This window comes from Haliaeetus albicilla, chromosome 20 (genome assembly GCF_947461875.1).
Source record: "Haliaeetus albicilla chromosome 20, bHalAlb1.1, whole genome shotgun sequence".
In the NCBI taxonomy this organism is placed as follows: domain Eukaryota; kingdom Metazoa; phylum Chordata; class Aves; order Accipitriformes; family Accipitridae; genus Haliaeetus; species Haliaeetus albicilla.
The window spans coordinates 10,475,200-10,491,039 of record NC_091502.1 but is presented as its reverse complement, the minus strand read 5'-3'; the positions used below and the strand labels follow the sequence as shown (position 1 = coordinate 10,491,039).

The following is a 15,840-nucleotide window of genomic DNA, read 5'->3' as shown; positions in this document are numbered from 1 at the left end:
GCAAAGGATGGAATCTAACAAAGAACTGCCTTGTTCATGGTGGATAATGAAGCTGTGATGAAATAATCAGCTGAGGGTGCCCAAGACTCCATGGACAGGGGAACTTCAAATCCCAAGCATGGCAGCTAATATTTTCAGAAATAAGTCTTCTTTTTCAAGGTTCTAGTTTCAAACTACATCATTTCCTTTTGCTTATACTACAAGCAAGAGCTCTAGATAAAGGCTGGGCTAAAGACAGGATTTCCAAAGTCAGAAATAAAATGCTGCACATCCTCTTGCTTGGCACAGAGTTGTTTTACTATTGCAGTGTCAGGAATGGTGTTTTGCCAGGTTACCCAACAAAAATGAACCTCATCAGAAAAAACATCACAAATGAACCTCATCAGAAAAGCTGTAATTTTACTTTCACCTACGAGACAAAAAGAGCACATGTCTTTTGTCCTTGATGATACTGTATAGCTTATTTCTTAACCACATACTTCTCTTTCAGAAAGAACAGAACAAAAATCCTTTTCCTGTGCACTTTGTTAACAGGGTCAAAATGAAGTCTCTAATTCCCCTGGCATACACACTGAAAACATTTCCAGAATAATTCCAAAACTGAACCTTTTGCTCTCTAATTTGACTTCTGAGGAGTAGATAAAAGGCATCACGAATGATCTTAAATACATCTTGATGTTACATACGCAAGTGAATTAACTACACTTGCTCGCTGAATGATTAATCTTGTTGATGACAATAGTATGCTGCAGTAGCATGATGGAAAGCTTACTCCAGTTGAGTAACTTGACCCACTACTGCTTTTAAAAATATAAAGAAAAACTATTTTTAGGAAAGGTGGACAAGCAATGGGACAGGAACAACTTAAACATGAGTAGAAAGATCTGGGATCTTCATTTTAAATGCAGTTTACGTCATTGGTTCTCAAAAGACAACCATCACTTGAAAGCACAAGTAAATTAAGTAATAATCTCCTTCCAGTTCTTAGTAGGCAGGTATACTGCCCCAACTTGAATGCCTGCTGGCAAGTATTGCAACTGCCCTGCATGCATCCTTCCCCCTCCTGGGAGTTTGGCTGCCCAGGGCCAGCTTGGGAAGAGCAGAGCTGGTGGCCTTAGAGAAACCCGTCATGAAGACAGCCAGAAGCCTCAGCAAGGGCCATCTCTCCTTCCCCTGGGAGCTGCTTTTAAATGGAGGCTGTCTGACTGGGCCTTGCCTCAGCTACAGCCCCAGATGCATCCCCAGCTCTGCCTGTGCACAGCCACTGCCACACTGATCCGGGCCTTGAGCCCCAGGCTGACGTCCCCACCTGGCCTCAGCCCAGACCCATGGAGCTGCCTGATGCCCCAGGGTTGGGGACTGCCCCCCGGGGCTCCCCTGGCCAACAATGTCACTGACATGGAAACTGCACTATGTTCTCAGAGTTGTAGATAACCTTTCCAAAAGACAACTGATGGTATTTGACAGGACAGAATAAGAAGCTTATAACACTGGTATCCATGTTCAGTCTTGTATACCAAAAAACAAAGGACTTCACTGCCCTGGGCTTCTATGATGATGCACATCAGAAATACCAGCTGCTTTTTACAACTATTTAATTTAATGAGGGAATATACAGGTGGTTTAAGTAGTCTATAAAAAAACAATGTAAAGGTCACTGGGGAGTTCATATTCACCCTTCTTCATAATACAAATTAACCAGTAAAATTAAAAGGCAGAAAATTTTCTGCCAATAAAAGGATTTCATGTTTAATTTACACAGAATGTAATTAGTGTCTCCAGTTGACTGCTGTAACCCGTGATGGCTTGGGTCAAACAAAGGAAGAAACATTTACCATGGGCATTTCTGTCCAATATGAGGGTTTCCATATTCTCCTGAAGTGCACTACTGTCACTCTCAGAGCTTGCCAAGGTTTTAACCTTTTTGCCAATTTCAGTGCTCCTATTGTAAGTATCTCCCAGTGGTGCATGATTTAAAAAGCATGTATTTAAACTCTACAATAAGCAAAGCCTCAAGACGTATTTCAAGATATCTCTTTTCCAGGATCCCAAATCTGCTCAGTACAATGCAGCCTTACCAGTAAACTGTCCCTAAAGCAGCTGGGAAGAGCTCAGGAATACTCCCCTTTGTCTCACCGTCATGGCCCCTGCCCTCTGCCCAGGGGAAGTCACCCTCTTAAACCAGCCCTTCTCTAAAGCCTTTGGCATATGTGATCCAATGGGAAAAGCTGTGGGCTGAAAAGAAAGGAAACGGGGAAGCCAATTGCACTACAATCAACTCTTTGCCAGCTCAGAGTCATTGAGGACTTTCACACCACAGATTTAAGTGAGAGCAATTTCCTAGCGAAACTTAACTTGTGACAGCAATAGGAAACTGCAGCTCAGGGACTGGCAATTAGCTTCCTAAAATCCCCAATTTTTTCCAATTTAACCTGAGCAGTATCTGAGCAGTGGAGTGAATTTGTATATTAATTGTAAAACTTGACTTGATTTCTTTCAGAGCAATTTTAAATACAGAATTTCATTAACAAACCAACCAAACAACTCGTATTATTCTTCTATGATCAGCAATACAGGGGCTCTTACACATACCCATGTGTCCACAGGTATCTGGATTCTCCAGCCATCACCAATAAACTGCATCGGGGCAGCATAATTGCCACTGTATGGCCATCAGGGTGTTTGAAATCCATCACAATCTAAAAAGAAATAAAACCAGCCACCATGAATGAGCATGACTTACGGAGCTTCATATCCATGCCAGGCATTCTCATGTCCTAGCTTTGTTTGCCTCTTCAGTGTTCTCATCAGAATATTGTCACGAAACAATTATGTATGTCCTAGGGATACAAAAGCCTCTAGGTCTCTGTCCTTAAGATTTCTCCCTTTCAACACTGTGTTAAAAAATCTGAGGCAGTCACAAATATATGTGTATATACAGATAATTGTAATACTAAAAATATATTTTTCTTTCCTTTTCACAGTAATAGCTTTCTTTGTGAGAACGTGGTAGCACCATTTAATCTCTGTGTGTACCTGTGAGGTAGAAAAGGGTTACTAACCCTCAACTAAAGGCAAGTGCAAAAGAGGAATAGAGGGCTCATTTGCTCAGGCATCCAAAAGTGAGGTACCTGGGTTAAGGCAGTCAGCCACCGTCTTTTTATGAAGTCTACACAGAGAGAGACAAGTATCTCTGAGGAGAAGGACTCGGGGGTGTGGGTTGACAAGAAACTCAACATGACCCAGCAATGTGTGCTTGCAGCCCAGAAAGCCAATTGCATTCTGGGCTGCACCAGAAGAAGGGTGGCCCGCAGGTCAAGGGAGGTGATTCTCCTCCTCTACTCCACTCGGTGAGACCCCACCTGGAGTACTGCGTTCAGCTCTGGGGCCTCCAACATAAGAACATGGACCTGTTGGAACAAGTCCAGAGGAGGGCCATGAAGATGATCAGAGGACTGGAGCATCTCTCCTATGAAGACAGGCTGAGAGAGTTGGGGTTGTTCAGCCTGAAGAAAAGAAGGCTCCAGGGAGACTTTGTAACAGCTTTCCAGTACCTAAAGGGGGCCTACAAGAAAGCTGGAGAGGGACTTTTTACAAGGGCATGTAGCGAAAGGACAAGGGGTAATGACTTTAAGCTGAAAGAGGGTAGATTTAGATTAGATGCAAGGGTGTTCTTCACTATGAGGGTGGTGAGGCACTGGAACAGGTTGCCCAGAGAAGTTGTGGATGCCCCATCCCTGGAAGTGTTCAAGGCCAGGTTGGACGGAGCTTTGAGCAACATGGTCTAGTGGAAGGTGTCCCTGCCCATGGCAGGGGGGTTGGAACTAGATGATCTTTAAGGTCCCTTCCAACCCAAACCATTCTATGATGATGATCTCCACAGAAGTGATTCATCCTACTCTAAAATGTAGAGCTAAGTGATGTGGAATGACCCTATGCCCTCTGGAAATGCCCATCCATTCACAGCAGATTGATCTGAGACAATTAACTCCAAGTAGATAGCTAACATTTAGATAACCAGTATTAGGTGAGAGAAATAATCTCCAACTTGCCCACATTCTTGGAGATTTGCAGCACAACAAGCACATGCAGTCTCCCAAGATCCTGACTAATGTGCCAACTACCAGATCATCCTTTTATTATTTGCCAACTGGCTTCTAGCCATGGCAATATATTGAGGTAACACTTTCAGCTTTATTCCAATTTCGCAGCCCAGATGGCAGCGCTACATTTTGCTTCTGCTTGAGCTAGGAATGTTACATTTCCCAAATGAGAGAAACTCTTGCTGTGGAAAATGAGGAGCAGGTCATTTAAGCAAGCCAAACGAGTTACGGAAGACTTACCAAAAAAGAAAAGTCGTCAAAAAGTATTCAAGTCAGCGGTTGCAGCTACACTGGAGAATAAGCACCATGAAAGTGCTGCCACCTGATTTGTAACCTACTAAGTATGCAATTTAAAAGCAGACTTACTACAGTATGCCAGATCAAAACAAATTAAGCAGTTCTGCTTCTGCATACAGATGCGTTTAACAAAGAAAACAGTGGTGCAATGATCAGTCATTCAGCACAAAAAAACAGCAAGATAGACTGAATAAGCAAGACTTTTAAACACTACAAATTACCACTTAGAACATTTACCATTTAACGTTGTGCACACTGGAGCAAACTACAATGGCATTTACATTTTTAGGAAAAAAACTATTTACGCTGTACTACCACCCACATAGAGTGACACAGCTTCTCCTGTTGGGCTATCTAAATTTAAGGCAAGAAACGATGAGGGTGACAAACAGTGGGGCTGAAAGGGGAAAGAGATATGGGGGAACAGGAATAAAGCTTACCTATAAGTTCTGATTAATGATTATGAAACACTTCAGTAGCTACACAAATAGATGAATGGCAGCCACTTGCTAATGTACTCCTTCCCTTGCACTTAGCAATTTCTTCTAGGTATCCTCAAAGAAGGAGAAAACACAGTGGCTTCACAGATCTGATGGGGAGGCTATCCCATAAAGCATGACTAGGTGCAAGCCTCTGTAAAAAGATGTAGCTATCTGGCAAGGCAAAGAAACCAGAGGATAACTAAGCAGGACCAGCAAGTAAAGAAAGGAAAAACATGAAAAGAAGTGGGGAGTGAAATGGTTGGATGAAATGGGTGAGATGGTATCTCGGTCTGTCTTTTGCCCCTGTGGCTCACTGCTATTGGGGGACAGGTGTGAGTGGTCAAGACAGAGACTGGGTTCTTCAGAAGTATGGCTGAATAAACTGAACATGAGGCTCTGTCTAGAATCCTTCCTGGAGGCTCAGTTACCCCACTGTCCTTCTTTCTGGGTCAGTAGTAGCTATAAAGCTCTGTTCTTGCAGATGACGTTCAAGAACTGCCCTTTCTCCAAGAGTCAACGAGGAGACCTCTGTGGGGTCCCCTACACTTCCAGTTCCCACCTCCCTCCAGAGCCTGGAAGAGGACCTCGTTCCCTTTCACTTCTGCATGCCAGGCTGAAGTGGTGGGAAACAGTTCCTCCAGCTCCCAGCCCTCTCCGCTGCTTTACCTCATGCATCTCCAATTCCTTTTCCCCCACCAACTGCAAGGCCCCAGAGTCTCTTCACAGAAGATGCTCCTCAAATTCTGTCCTGTTAACAACTGTGCATCCAAAATAGCAGATGTTCAGAGTACTCTATAACAGATAGCACATTGGGAATGAGAGGCCACAAAGCTATCCCTAGTAGCTGGATTTTCAGGCAGAAGTGGCAGGAAACTAGACAGTAAAAGAGGAGAGCATGTCCTCCTGGCTGAATTTCAGCTGTGCTAAGCCAACAAGAAATATGTGAAACAAAATTTCTGATGGTGTAGAATTTGAGGCTGAAAAGCAGATTTATCTATGTAACATCTGGCAAGTCTAGTCCTCGCCAGCACAGGATCCCAGCTCCATCCCTGCCCCCTGGTTTTATGTGGAGGAAAAGCTTCTGTACTATTATGTCTCACTGTGTGGCTGCTTCCCTTCAAAACAGATTACATCCTTATGACAAGCCATGATGATATGGAGAGGAAAATATAAAAAAAGGATTAATTTACTTGGAAATGAGCAATGACATTAAGTAATTAGAAGTAACTGGAAGAGTCAAAAATCCAAATCCAAAACCGACTTTTGCTTATGAAGCAGAAAGAGATCCTCAGCTAGAATATACTAAAGTTTTGCACTTTTTCTATTAACAACAAACTTGACCTTGCAATTCAGACAGAGAATCAAATTTAAGGAATCCACTGTGAATATCTTAAGAAAATTAGTGTAATTCCTATGCTTCATTCCTTTATCTAGACTAACTGCACCTGAATGCTTAAAAAAACCAAGCAAGAGTACTTCCATCCTTTGTTTACAGTACGGTGAAGAACATTTAACCCAGAAGGGTTTTGGAAGAACTCTGTTCTTATCTTTGCCAAGCCTATTACTGACTGAAGTAGGTAACTTTCCCACAATCCTATATGTGTCTTTATCCTGCCAGAACATTCTAAACTGTCACACACACACACAAAAGATCAACGCATTTGGTCCTCTTTTTAATTTACTAAGGACTCACAACCAATAAAGCAACTCTGCCACTGCTGAATCAATCTGCTTCATGACAACACTGCTTCATGACAGCTTTGCTCCACAGGAGCTATTTCCAATTACTACTTTTGGGTTTACCTATTTTCTTTTTTCTCTTAGATGGCAGAGTCAATAAAGATCAAATTTCCAGCTATCCCATGGTGCATCATCCAGGGATTACATTCAAAAACTAAAAATAGTGGATGCTTTGATCTTATACAACTTTTACCTTCTTTCTTTGTACTATAGAAAAAGTGTGTCTCTAAATATACCAAAAAACTTAAAAGAAACAAACAGCTAATAATACCTACTTGCGGTTTTAAATAACTTGTCATGATGCCAGGTTATTTGAGAGAGAGTGTTCCTGACGAGGGAGCACATGAAGCAGTAAACAGCTTTCAAGGGTAGCTAAACATCAAAGCAAAGGGACACCCACATTATGAACATTGTTCCTGTGGCATACAATACAGCAAAACGCAAAAACCAGAAAAGAATCCAACATAAAAGAAAAAGGGAAGAAAGTATGTTTCTCTTAACTCCTCAGGGAATGAGAAGTCTGCACCGCCTTTCAGTGCAATCGTACTGCACTTCATGAAAGAGCAGGAGGATGGAGGTGAATAACTGGTCTATCAAATAAGTAACAATCCAAAGGCAAAACAGAAATAATGCAACAGGGCTATAAGGACAATGTTGATAAGGATTTCACTGCTACAGAGTGGAATGACAATGTTTTTCTAAGCTTTGGCTATGATGCAATTTGTATTTGATGTTAATAGACCACCTTAGACGAAACATACTCTAAAGCTAAAAAAAGTACAATATCGAACGCTTCTCAAGTCTCTGACATTATTTACTGAATTTTCAGAGCACAAAGACAAAGACCTTATCAGCCTACATAGCAGTTTCCCACAAGTAAAATAGATGAAAAAGAATGTCTACTTCAAAGACAGCTGAGAGGTTTAAAGCCCACACATGGAGCTTGAACAACACAGTGGGGCTCTATGCAGAGACAAGAGCCTGCTGGCTTACACAGGACTGAGGCAATCAATCAGTAACACACAGTGCCTTTCAGGGCATAAACCATGCTAAATTCCAAAATTTGGAATTCAGAAAAATGCTGACTTTTAAGGGAACACAGAATGGGATTATCTGCTCCAAATAATCCACATCATAGGAAATTTATCTTATGTAACCTATGCTGATACTTACAACCTACATCATGGTCTCTAGCCATACTTCAGAAAATGAGTGCAACATTGACAATCATGATGATGAAATACTTCAGTACTGCCTACCTCAAAAATCTCTCAACACATGCACAGGCCTCCCCCATATCAGATTTATGCCAATGCATACCACCTCTTGCTAAGCCAGCAGGCACTTTGGCACTACAGTGATGCTAGTCAGATGCTTATTATACCTACTAGGTTTTCTTCAAAAATTGTATTCAATTTTCCATCCATGCAATGCATTACTATCTTCCTGAATTTTCTGTGTCATTTTAAGTATCTAGACATTTCTTCCTCTTAATTGAAGTCTAGCATATGAATGTTTAAAGATTATTTCAATATACGGACAATATTTCATTCTTTTCTCTCTGAGGTCTCACTTTGTTATGATTTTCTTCATAATCCCAAGGAGGAGAGTGTATCCACTGAACAGCATACCAGTATCTCTCCTAGGTATTACGTACGCCATTGACTCCATGATACAAATCCTCTTGTTGTCTGTACTGTTTACAGGATTTGGGTAGTGCACAGGAAGAGGAAAACTACTGCAATGTCCAAGCTAACTCCTGTTGGATGGAGAAGTTTCCAATCCTCTGCAGGCCCTGTCACAGCTAGCTGGAATATATACCGCTCTCCTTTTGTACCCAGGGATGCACCTCTTGAGGTTCATCAACTCCAAGTTATTAGAAGTTATTAGTCACCCCACTAGCTAGATGCTGGCTCCTTTTGGTGTCCAATGGGGTGGCTGCTCTGTCTAGCCTCGGCAGAGGTTGGGATGCTGGTGGTACTTCTGGCAGTGTCACCCCAACTTCGGATTGCTGCTGTTCCCACTCCAAGGTCTCTCACTGCTGCTACAAATTTTTATGATTCACTCATACGTCTTCTCAAGCTGACTCTTCTTTGTTTCAAAAGCCTCTTTGTAAATCCAGGGTTACTGTTTAATCTTGCTGATTGAACAGCCAGACTAAAAGAAGAACACAACAAATCTAATCCATTAAAGCCTATCCATCAAGTATGCCAGTTCCTACTAACTCTGAAAGTATCAAGTTCCTTTTGTACATTACAGAACATTATCTGTGGCCTTTGCACCTTCCCAGATCATTACCTGTGTTAAAACTCAATGTTGAATATTAGACTCCTACATAAGAGATTTTTCAATCCCTACAGTAAAAAGCAATAGTTGCATTACCACTGCAACCCTCTCTCTGCCACCACAGGTATAAATTTCTCCTTTCCAGAAAATGCTATCCAACCCCAGCATATAACCTTGATGTCCTTTTGTGAATCCAGAGACAAAGAAGCAGTCAAGTTCTCAACAACATCCGGTTTATTCAATTTTGCTAACATTCCATTTTCATCCTTTAATAAATCGCCTCCCTAGCTCCTAGCTTAAACTCCTTTAGGACAAAGAAAGCAAGAGGCTAATGCTGTTAGTCTTCATTTAATTTCTTTCATTGACTTAGCCTCCTCTGCAATATTTTCCATTCTTTCAGTCATATGACTTCCCTCATATCCACGGGTGCTTCTACACTGACATACAGGGAATTGCATCCACCTACACCAGGGCAGATGTGCCTCAAATGTATGAAAGCACTCATTTTCCTTTCCAAACGAAAGGACATTTCCAAGATTTTGTATCACTTGCTCTCAGAGTACAGTTCAATGGAAGAGCACAAGAGGACTCTTATACCTCCTGATCCTAGTGGCCTCCAGAGGGCTTAATCTGTTCAAGAAATAATGCCCAGACATCACAAGAAAGCAGTTCTGCATCCTCAAATACATCTCCTCACACTTGCACTTATGTATTACTCTATGTCCTGAAAGCAAATAATCTTTATTTACATGTTTAGTGCTGTACCAAATGTCTACCAAGAAATCACTGAACAAGTCCTTACAACACAGACACAGCTGTTCCGTAATGAGTACAACTTTTATGCAAGTATGATGACATCTACAGGATTCTGGTACACACCAGAATTACGGAATTTGTAATTCTTTCGCACATTAAAAACTTGCAAGTTCTCAACAGATTTTCAGTATCTAAGTAGAAAAGGAAACACTTCAGGGTTCAAGAAGAGCATATCACCTTTTTAAATCATTGATCATTTACAAATATCTACGGAAACACACACTATAATCAGCAATTTCCATGGTACTGAGGTTGCAAATACATGTAGCAGGCCTCTCTTCAATGATAATTTTATGTCCATGCCACCCTACCTGTACATTTATCATCCTGTCGTCGACCACTATAGCCTCTAATTGCAAGTTTTCTACAACAGAAGTGGTGTAAGGGACTGTGAATACGGCCTCCACGTAACATAAACAATAATTGATACAAGACAAACCAGGCCTTGGCTCAGTAATACTGCCAAACATGGAATAAAACACCTACAGTAATGGGAGAGTCATTTACAGGAAGAGGACCTGAAACAGTTACATTCAGGGTGTACACTCTTACCATGTACTAGTGTGGCACAGACCAACCAGCTGTTGTGTAATAGCCCAAGCCCTTACACTTCCAGGGTATTTCAAGGCATGGGTAAAACATTCTGCATGTTCATTATCCTGTCTAGTAGAAAACCATCTTCCCTCACTCTCTGCAAACACTGGGGTTGTTCATCAGACTTCAGTCTCCTCTGCAGGTCTCAGCTTTCTGCCTGTAATGTTGTAGTACAGGAATCCAAGCTAAATGTAAGTCATAGGGTGGGAATAGTCAATTCAGTTCAAGATTAAGACATCTACGTTTGGGCACAGATTTTTTAAAATCCTATTAGGGAACGGAAACCTGTGAAACCAGAGACTAGATGTATAGTTTAGTGTGAGCTGAATCACCCCCTAGGCTGGACTGACTCTATCCCCATTTATTACAGAGGAGCTCAGGCGTGCAGTGCACATGTACACACCTACTTGTACACACTAAAATTTCAGTGTCTTAATCCTGGACAGAATACCACTGACAACAAGTTATTAAATAAGGCACCCAAGTATAGATTCAGCAGATGCCTCAACTCTGTTTAAAACAGTCCTGCCCTAATTAAAACCTCTTCCTGCACTTTATCACTCATCTTGCCCTCTACATACTGAGAAAGTAGTATGGAAATAGTCCAGTGCTGAATATCTGTAATTCAAAAAGATTAAATGATGAGTTTACTCAGCCTGAGTCTGAAACAAAGGTCAACTAGCCCTTCTCACAACTCCATCTAACAACTGTCCCAGAGACCACTACCACAGCAGAGAATTGCCAAAATGTAACACATGCAAACAGTGCCTTCCTGAACTAATTCTTGCATCGTACCTCACAAGAGCTGACAAGACACAGTCTTTAATCTATTGCTATAGAAACTACCATATGGCCTGTTTCTTAATCCTCTACATCTTCACTTTAAAAGGGAAATCTACTGAGGAACAAAGATCTGGGCATAAATTTACAGAAATGGCTTAAATACATAAAGAAAAGTCATTCCTTAGCAGATAAAAGCATGCAATGCTTTAAAAAAAAAACAAAACAACAAACCAAACACCAAAGAATGAATGAAAGCCATCTTCTTGGTTAATGACGTCTCCTAGGGCCATAAAGTATAATTCAAAACACAGCATGACACTGAAAGACTTCTTTAAAATAATTTGAAGAAAACTGTTTTATCAATTCACTCAATTGCTATGTTTCACCCCACAGAAGTACCACACATCTGACATACACACATTAATTTAAAGCATGTAAAACAATCAAAAAGGAAAAACACATTTTGAAGTTTAGATAGGCAGTATTTCAACACTGCTGATTTTCATCACAAGCAACATCATGTCTTTCTTCTCTCATTCCCTCCGTTTGCTTCATTAGCCCAATGAGTGTCTTCACATTGAGACAAGGGAGTCAAAAGAATCTCAGTAGACATAATAAAGGGGGATAAAAGATGATGTTTAGCGCTTACATTGTTGAAATTAGCTGAGGCAGAGACAGTCTTTGATAAGAAGAGCTGGTCCCAAGAACCAGCCAATGAGGCAGAGACAGGTCCTGATAAGAAGGAGGAGCTGGCCCCAGGAGCCAGCCAAGACTGGTCTTGCGGCTTGGGTGAATACCAAGAAATCACTGAGCCTGCACAAGAAAAGAGGTTACTAGCGGTGACGAAGAGGAGTCATCTATCTTCATCTCTGCGACCACCAGACGACCACCATAAAGAGGCACTGCGCAAGTGCAGTTGAGAGGAGACTATGGAAATGACCTCTCGGAGCTAATTTTAATATGAAGCGCGGATAGGTCACGCATATGTATAGGCGTATTGTGAATATGTAACACTTGACCGTATAAACTTGAGGCGAACTGCCGAGTCGGGCACACACGACTACCCCCCGTGCTGCCCAGCGCTGAATGAACATACCTACTTTACAGTCTCACTGACTGTGGAGTCTGTTTTCCGCACGTCAACATAATGCAGCCAAAAAGTTATACAAAAGGACTCTACCAGGGCCTCAGCATCTGGCCCTGATTTACAATGGCTTGCATGAACGTGCACTGCAGATAGAGGTACACAGTAACAGAGGAGGAACAACAAGAACACCTCACAAGGAACTGTGAAGTGTCCAGTTTTCACTGCTTTCAACTGCACCATCAACCTTGGTTCCTCCCAACCATTCTTCTGTTGCCCCAGCAAACAGACCAGAGCTTCACCTGCATTGCCCCTGCACTGCACCAAGAGGATGCCTGCCTACTTGCTTCTCATCTAGGAGCACACCTCTCCCCCTGCCTTGAATTGGAATCTTTCTGTCAAGTGTATCAGCATCACAGTTTTGACAGCTTTGGCTCCGGCATACTTTTAACCACTCTAAATTGCCAGTTCCTCAATGAAAATTTCCAGAGTCAACTCTACTGAAATAAGTCTGTGGAGAAACTCCTCCTGAAACCCTCAACATAGCTGGAAAGAAAAACAGAAACAGAACATTACAGTATGCAAAACGCTCATGTAAAGCTAATATAAATGCAGACAGACTTCAAACCCTATTTGCTACACTTACTGGTATTATAAAAGTCCAGTTCAAAGCCAAGAGACAATACACCACAGCAGGAGCTTAACAAGTTAAGCTTGTCTCTTTCCTTACAGACTACTTGTGATTATTATTATTGACTGACTACTTGTCATTTCTACCTGAAATTTGCCACAGTCTTAAAATAGGCTCCTATGACAATAGAGATGACATCACTGGCTAATGAAATTAGATTTCTTTATTGAATTCCAGAACTGAAGTACAGCTGAAATGTAACAGCTAAAGATAATGACTTTTTAATGCCCCAGAGTTCAGTCTGTTTGCTGCTAATTTGTGGCAGATACCAGGATTCCATTTCATGAATCAAGTACTTATCTTCTAAAAATATCATGGAGAATAGAAATAACTTCCACTGATAAATCTGTCACAGAAATTAAAAATTCTTTAAAAATATAAAGACATTAGTAACTACTCAAAAAACTACACAAAGGTTTCTATAAAAAAAATTGAACTGTATTTCAAGAATGACAATCCAAAACCTGATTCAGAAATAATTTCAGCTGTAAAAATATTAATTGAAATGTAAATTTAAATGCTGTCAGTTTTCTTCTATTGCAATGATTACATCTTTCACAGGAGTAAATAGCAACTTCATATTTAAACAGTTAATTCATCTCACCACCACTGAAAGGTAGTTCATGTATCACAGTGAAGAGTACATGGGGGGAGTGAAGTGGAACAAGAGAAAAAAAAAAGTTTTAGTTTAAAAAAAAGCAATATCGTGCATAATAATCTATTTTTTTCAAGATTTTTATCTATCTACAAATTTCCTACCACATGAAAACCAGCTAGAAAACTCTAGCAATAGCAAGACATTTTTTAGAGAGTACATTTGCTTCCACTGAAAAATTCAACATCTCTATTTGTGTGTCACAGTAAAGCTATAACAGCCAGATGTCTAAGAATTGGAAATGAAATGATGCTGCCTCAGCATACAAAATAAGCACGCAACAGGAACAGCAAAAGCCTGGAGACAACAGGTTCTGTTCAAACAGAATCAAGTTGATAGAGCAAGTATGCAAAAGTTTTCCTTCATTATTTAGCAGCTATGACCACAGTCAGAAAATCTTAAGGCCTACTGCAGACTTCAAACATTTTAGAAAGTCTTTGTTTCACCCACAGTAGGATTTTGGTGTGATTGTGAGAAAACTAACTGGAACTATATGACATTTTTCATAGCATCTCTATGTATTTTTCCATGTGATACTGAGTGGATTTCATTTTCAAATTCCTCCTAATTGCAATTTCTTTTGTCTCTTTCCACATTCACCTCAGATCCACTGCTGATGCAACTGCCCAGAGATGTTCAGGAGACCACGAGAACATTCTTCCCACATCCCTTTCTCAACACTACCAACTCCAGGAAACCGCAGGATGCTAAAAAGAGCAACCAGGTGACTGGGAAGAAAACAAAGTGGTATGAACCAGAAGGAGCTGAAGCTTTGCCTTCCCTCTCAGCAGGTGTCCTGGGTTCAGCTGGGATAGAGTTAATGTTTACAGGAACCTGGGAAGTGGGGGGCATAACCGGGGCAGCTGACCTGAACTAGCCAAGGAGCTATTCCATACCATGTCACATCATGCTCAGTATATAAAGGGGGAGCTGGACGGGGGGTGGGCTCGACTTTCGGTGGGGGAAGTGGCGGAGCGTCGGGTCCCGGGTGGTGAGCAGTTGCACTGTGCATCACTCTTTTTGTATACCCTTTCATTAGTAGCGTTGTTGTTGTTGTAATTTCTTTGTGTTGTCCCAGTAAACTGCCTTTATCTCAACCCTCGAGGTTCCAGGTGTTTTTTTTTTCTTTCCTCTCCTCCGTCTCCTCCCTATCCCACCGGAGGGGGGCGGGACGAGTGAGCGAGAGGCTGCGTGGTCCTTTGTTACCAGCTGGGCTGAAACCACAACAGCAGGCAAAATAATGGACCGCATGCAAGACACATAAAAGTGCTATACAGAATGCAGTAAGGCAACTTCCCACTCTCGCAGACCCAGAAGTATCTCAGCAAGTCACAGCATATTCTGCAGATCAGAGATCCAACAGCAATCATACAGGCTGCCCTTCCTTCCTCAACAATGAAGTAGGATACTAGCCAATTTAGGAGTTGTTATGCCTTGCATAGTGGGGAACAGCTTTATGGAAATGCACGGTACATGACAAGTTTCCTTCTTTTGGGGAGACGAAGGAAGGCTGGTATGAATCCAACAAAAGGGAGATAGGAAACGGAGCTTTGCAGAGCTATTTGCCCAGTATTAGCCCCCTGGTAGTAAATTCCAGAACTCATAGACTTACCACAGGGACAACTCATACAAAGAGGCACCTGGAAACTATAATGTCTCTCCAATATGAAAGGGGAGAAAAAAAAAGAATATTTTTACATACAAAACTTTAAAACACAGGCTCTGTCATAGCTTAGCTTTGATTTTGTTCCTCCCAAGTAGATGAAGAGGTAGCGGAGAAGGTAAGATCTCCATGCTGTTGTCTTGTTTCTCAACAAATTACTGCCACACAGCTTCTAGAGAAATAATGCGAGTATGATTGCTCTGGGGGCAATTCTGTCTGAATGCTCTTCTTGTAGCATCTCACTGCAAATCAAGATTCATTATCAGATTCCTACAGCACCTGAGAGAAAAATGCTTGTCTGCATTAGTTGCATACAGTGGGTGTCTTGCTGTTGCTACCTTTCGCTAAAGTAAGAGCCTACAAACAACCATGGCTGTGGAAGGAGGCAATTAGGTATTGCAGGACAGGTTTCCTCTGAACAATTTACATGAAAGCTGAGCTTCCAAGGTCCTTACAAAGGTGAAAATAACTGATCAGGTGGAAACATCAGCAGGACATGTTGATACCTGTGAACAGAATCCTGTATGCCAACAGGCAAGAGACATCCAGCACAGAAATAAAAACTCAGAACAGTGTGTTTACTGAATATTCACCTTTCCCAAAAAAGACAGTAAGACTATTACAAATATTCTCATGAAGGGCTGCA

At 41.4% G+C, this 15,840-nt stretch overlaps 1 protein-coding gene across 3 annotated transcripts in view; it reads right to left on the bottom strand.

Moving 5' to 3' along the window:
- Positions 1-15,840, bottom strand: part of ALKBH8 (alkB homolog 8, tRNA methyltransferase) — a 61,229-nt gene that overhangs the window by 14,866 nt on the left and 30,523 nt on the right. For all 3 annotated transcript variants that reach the window (XM_069808264.1, XM_069808266.1, XM_069808265.1), the window contains one exon: positions 2,593-2,699. In XM_069808264.1, the coding sequence (XP_069664365.1) occupies positions 2,593-2,699 (107 nt within the window). The remainder of the gene's footprint in view (positions 1-2,592; positions 2,700-15,840) is intronic.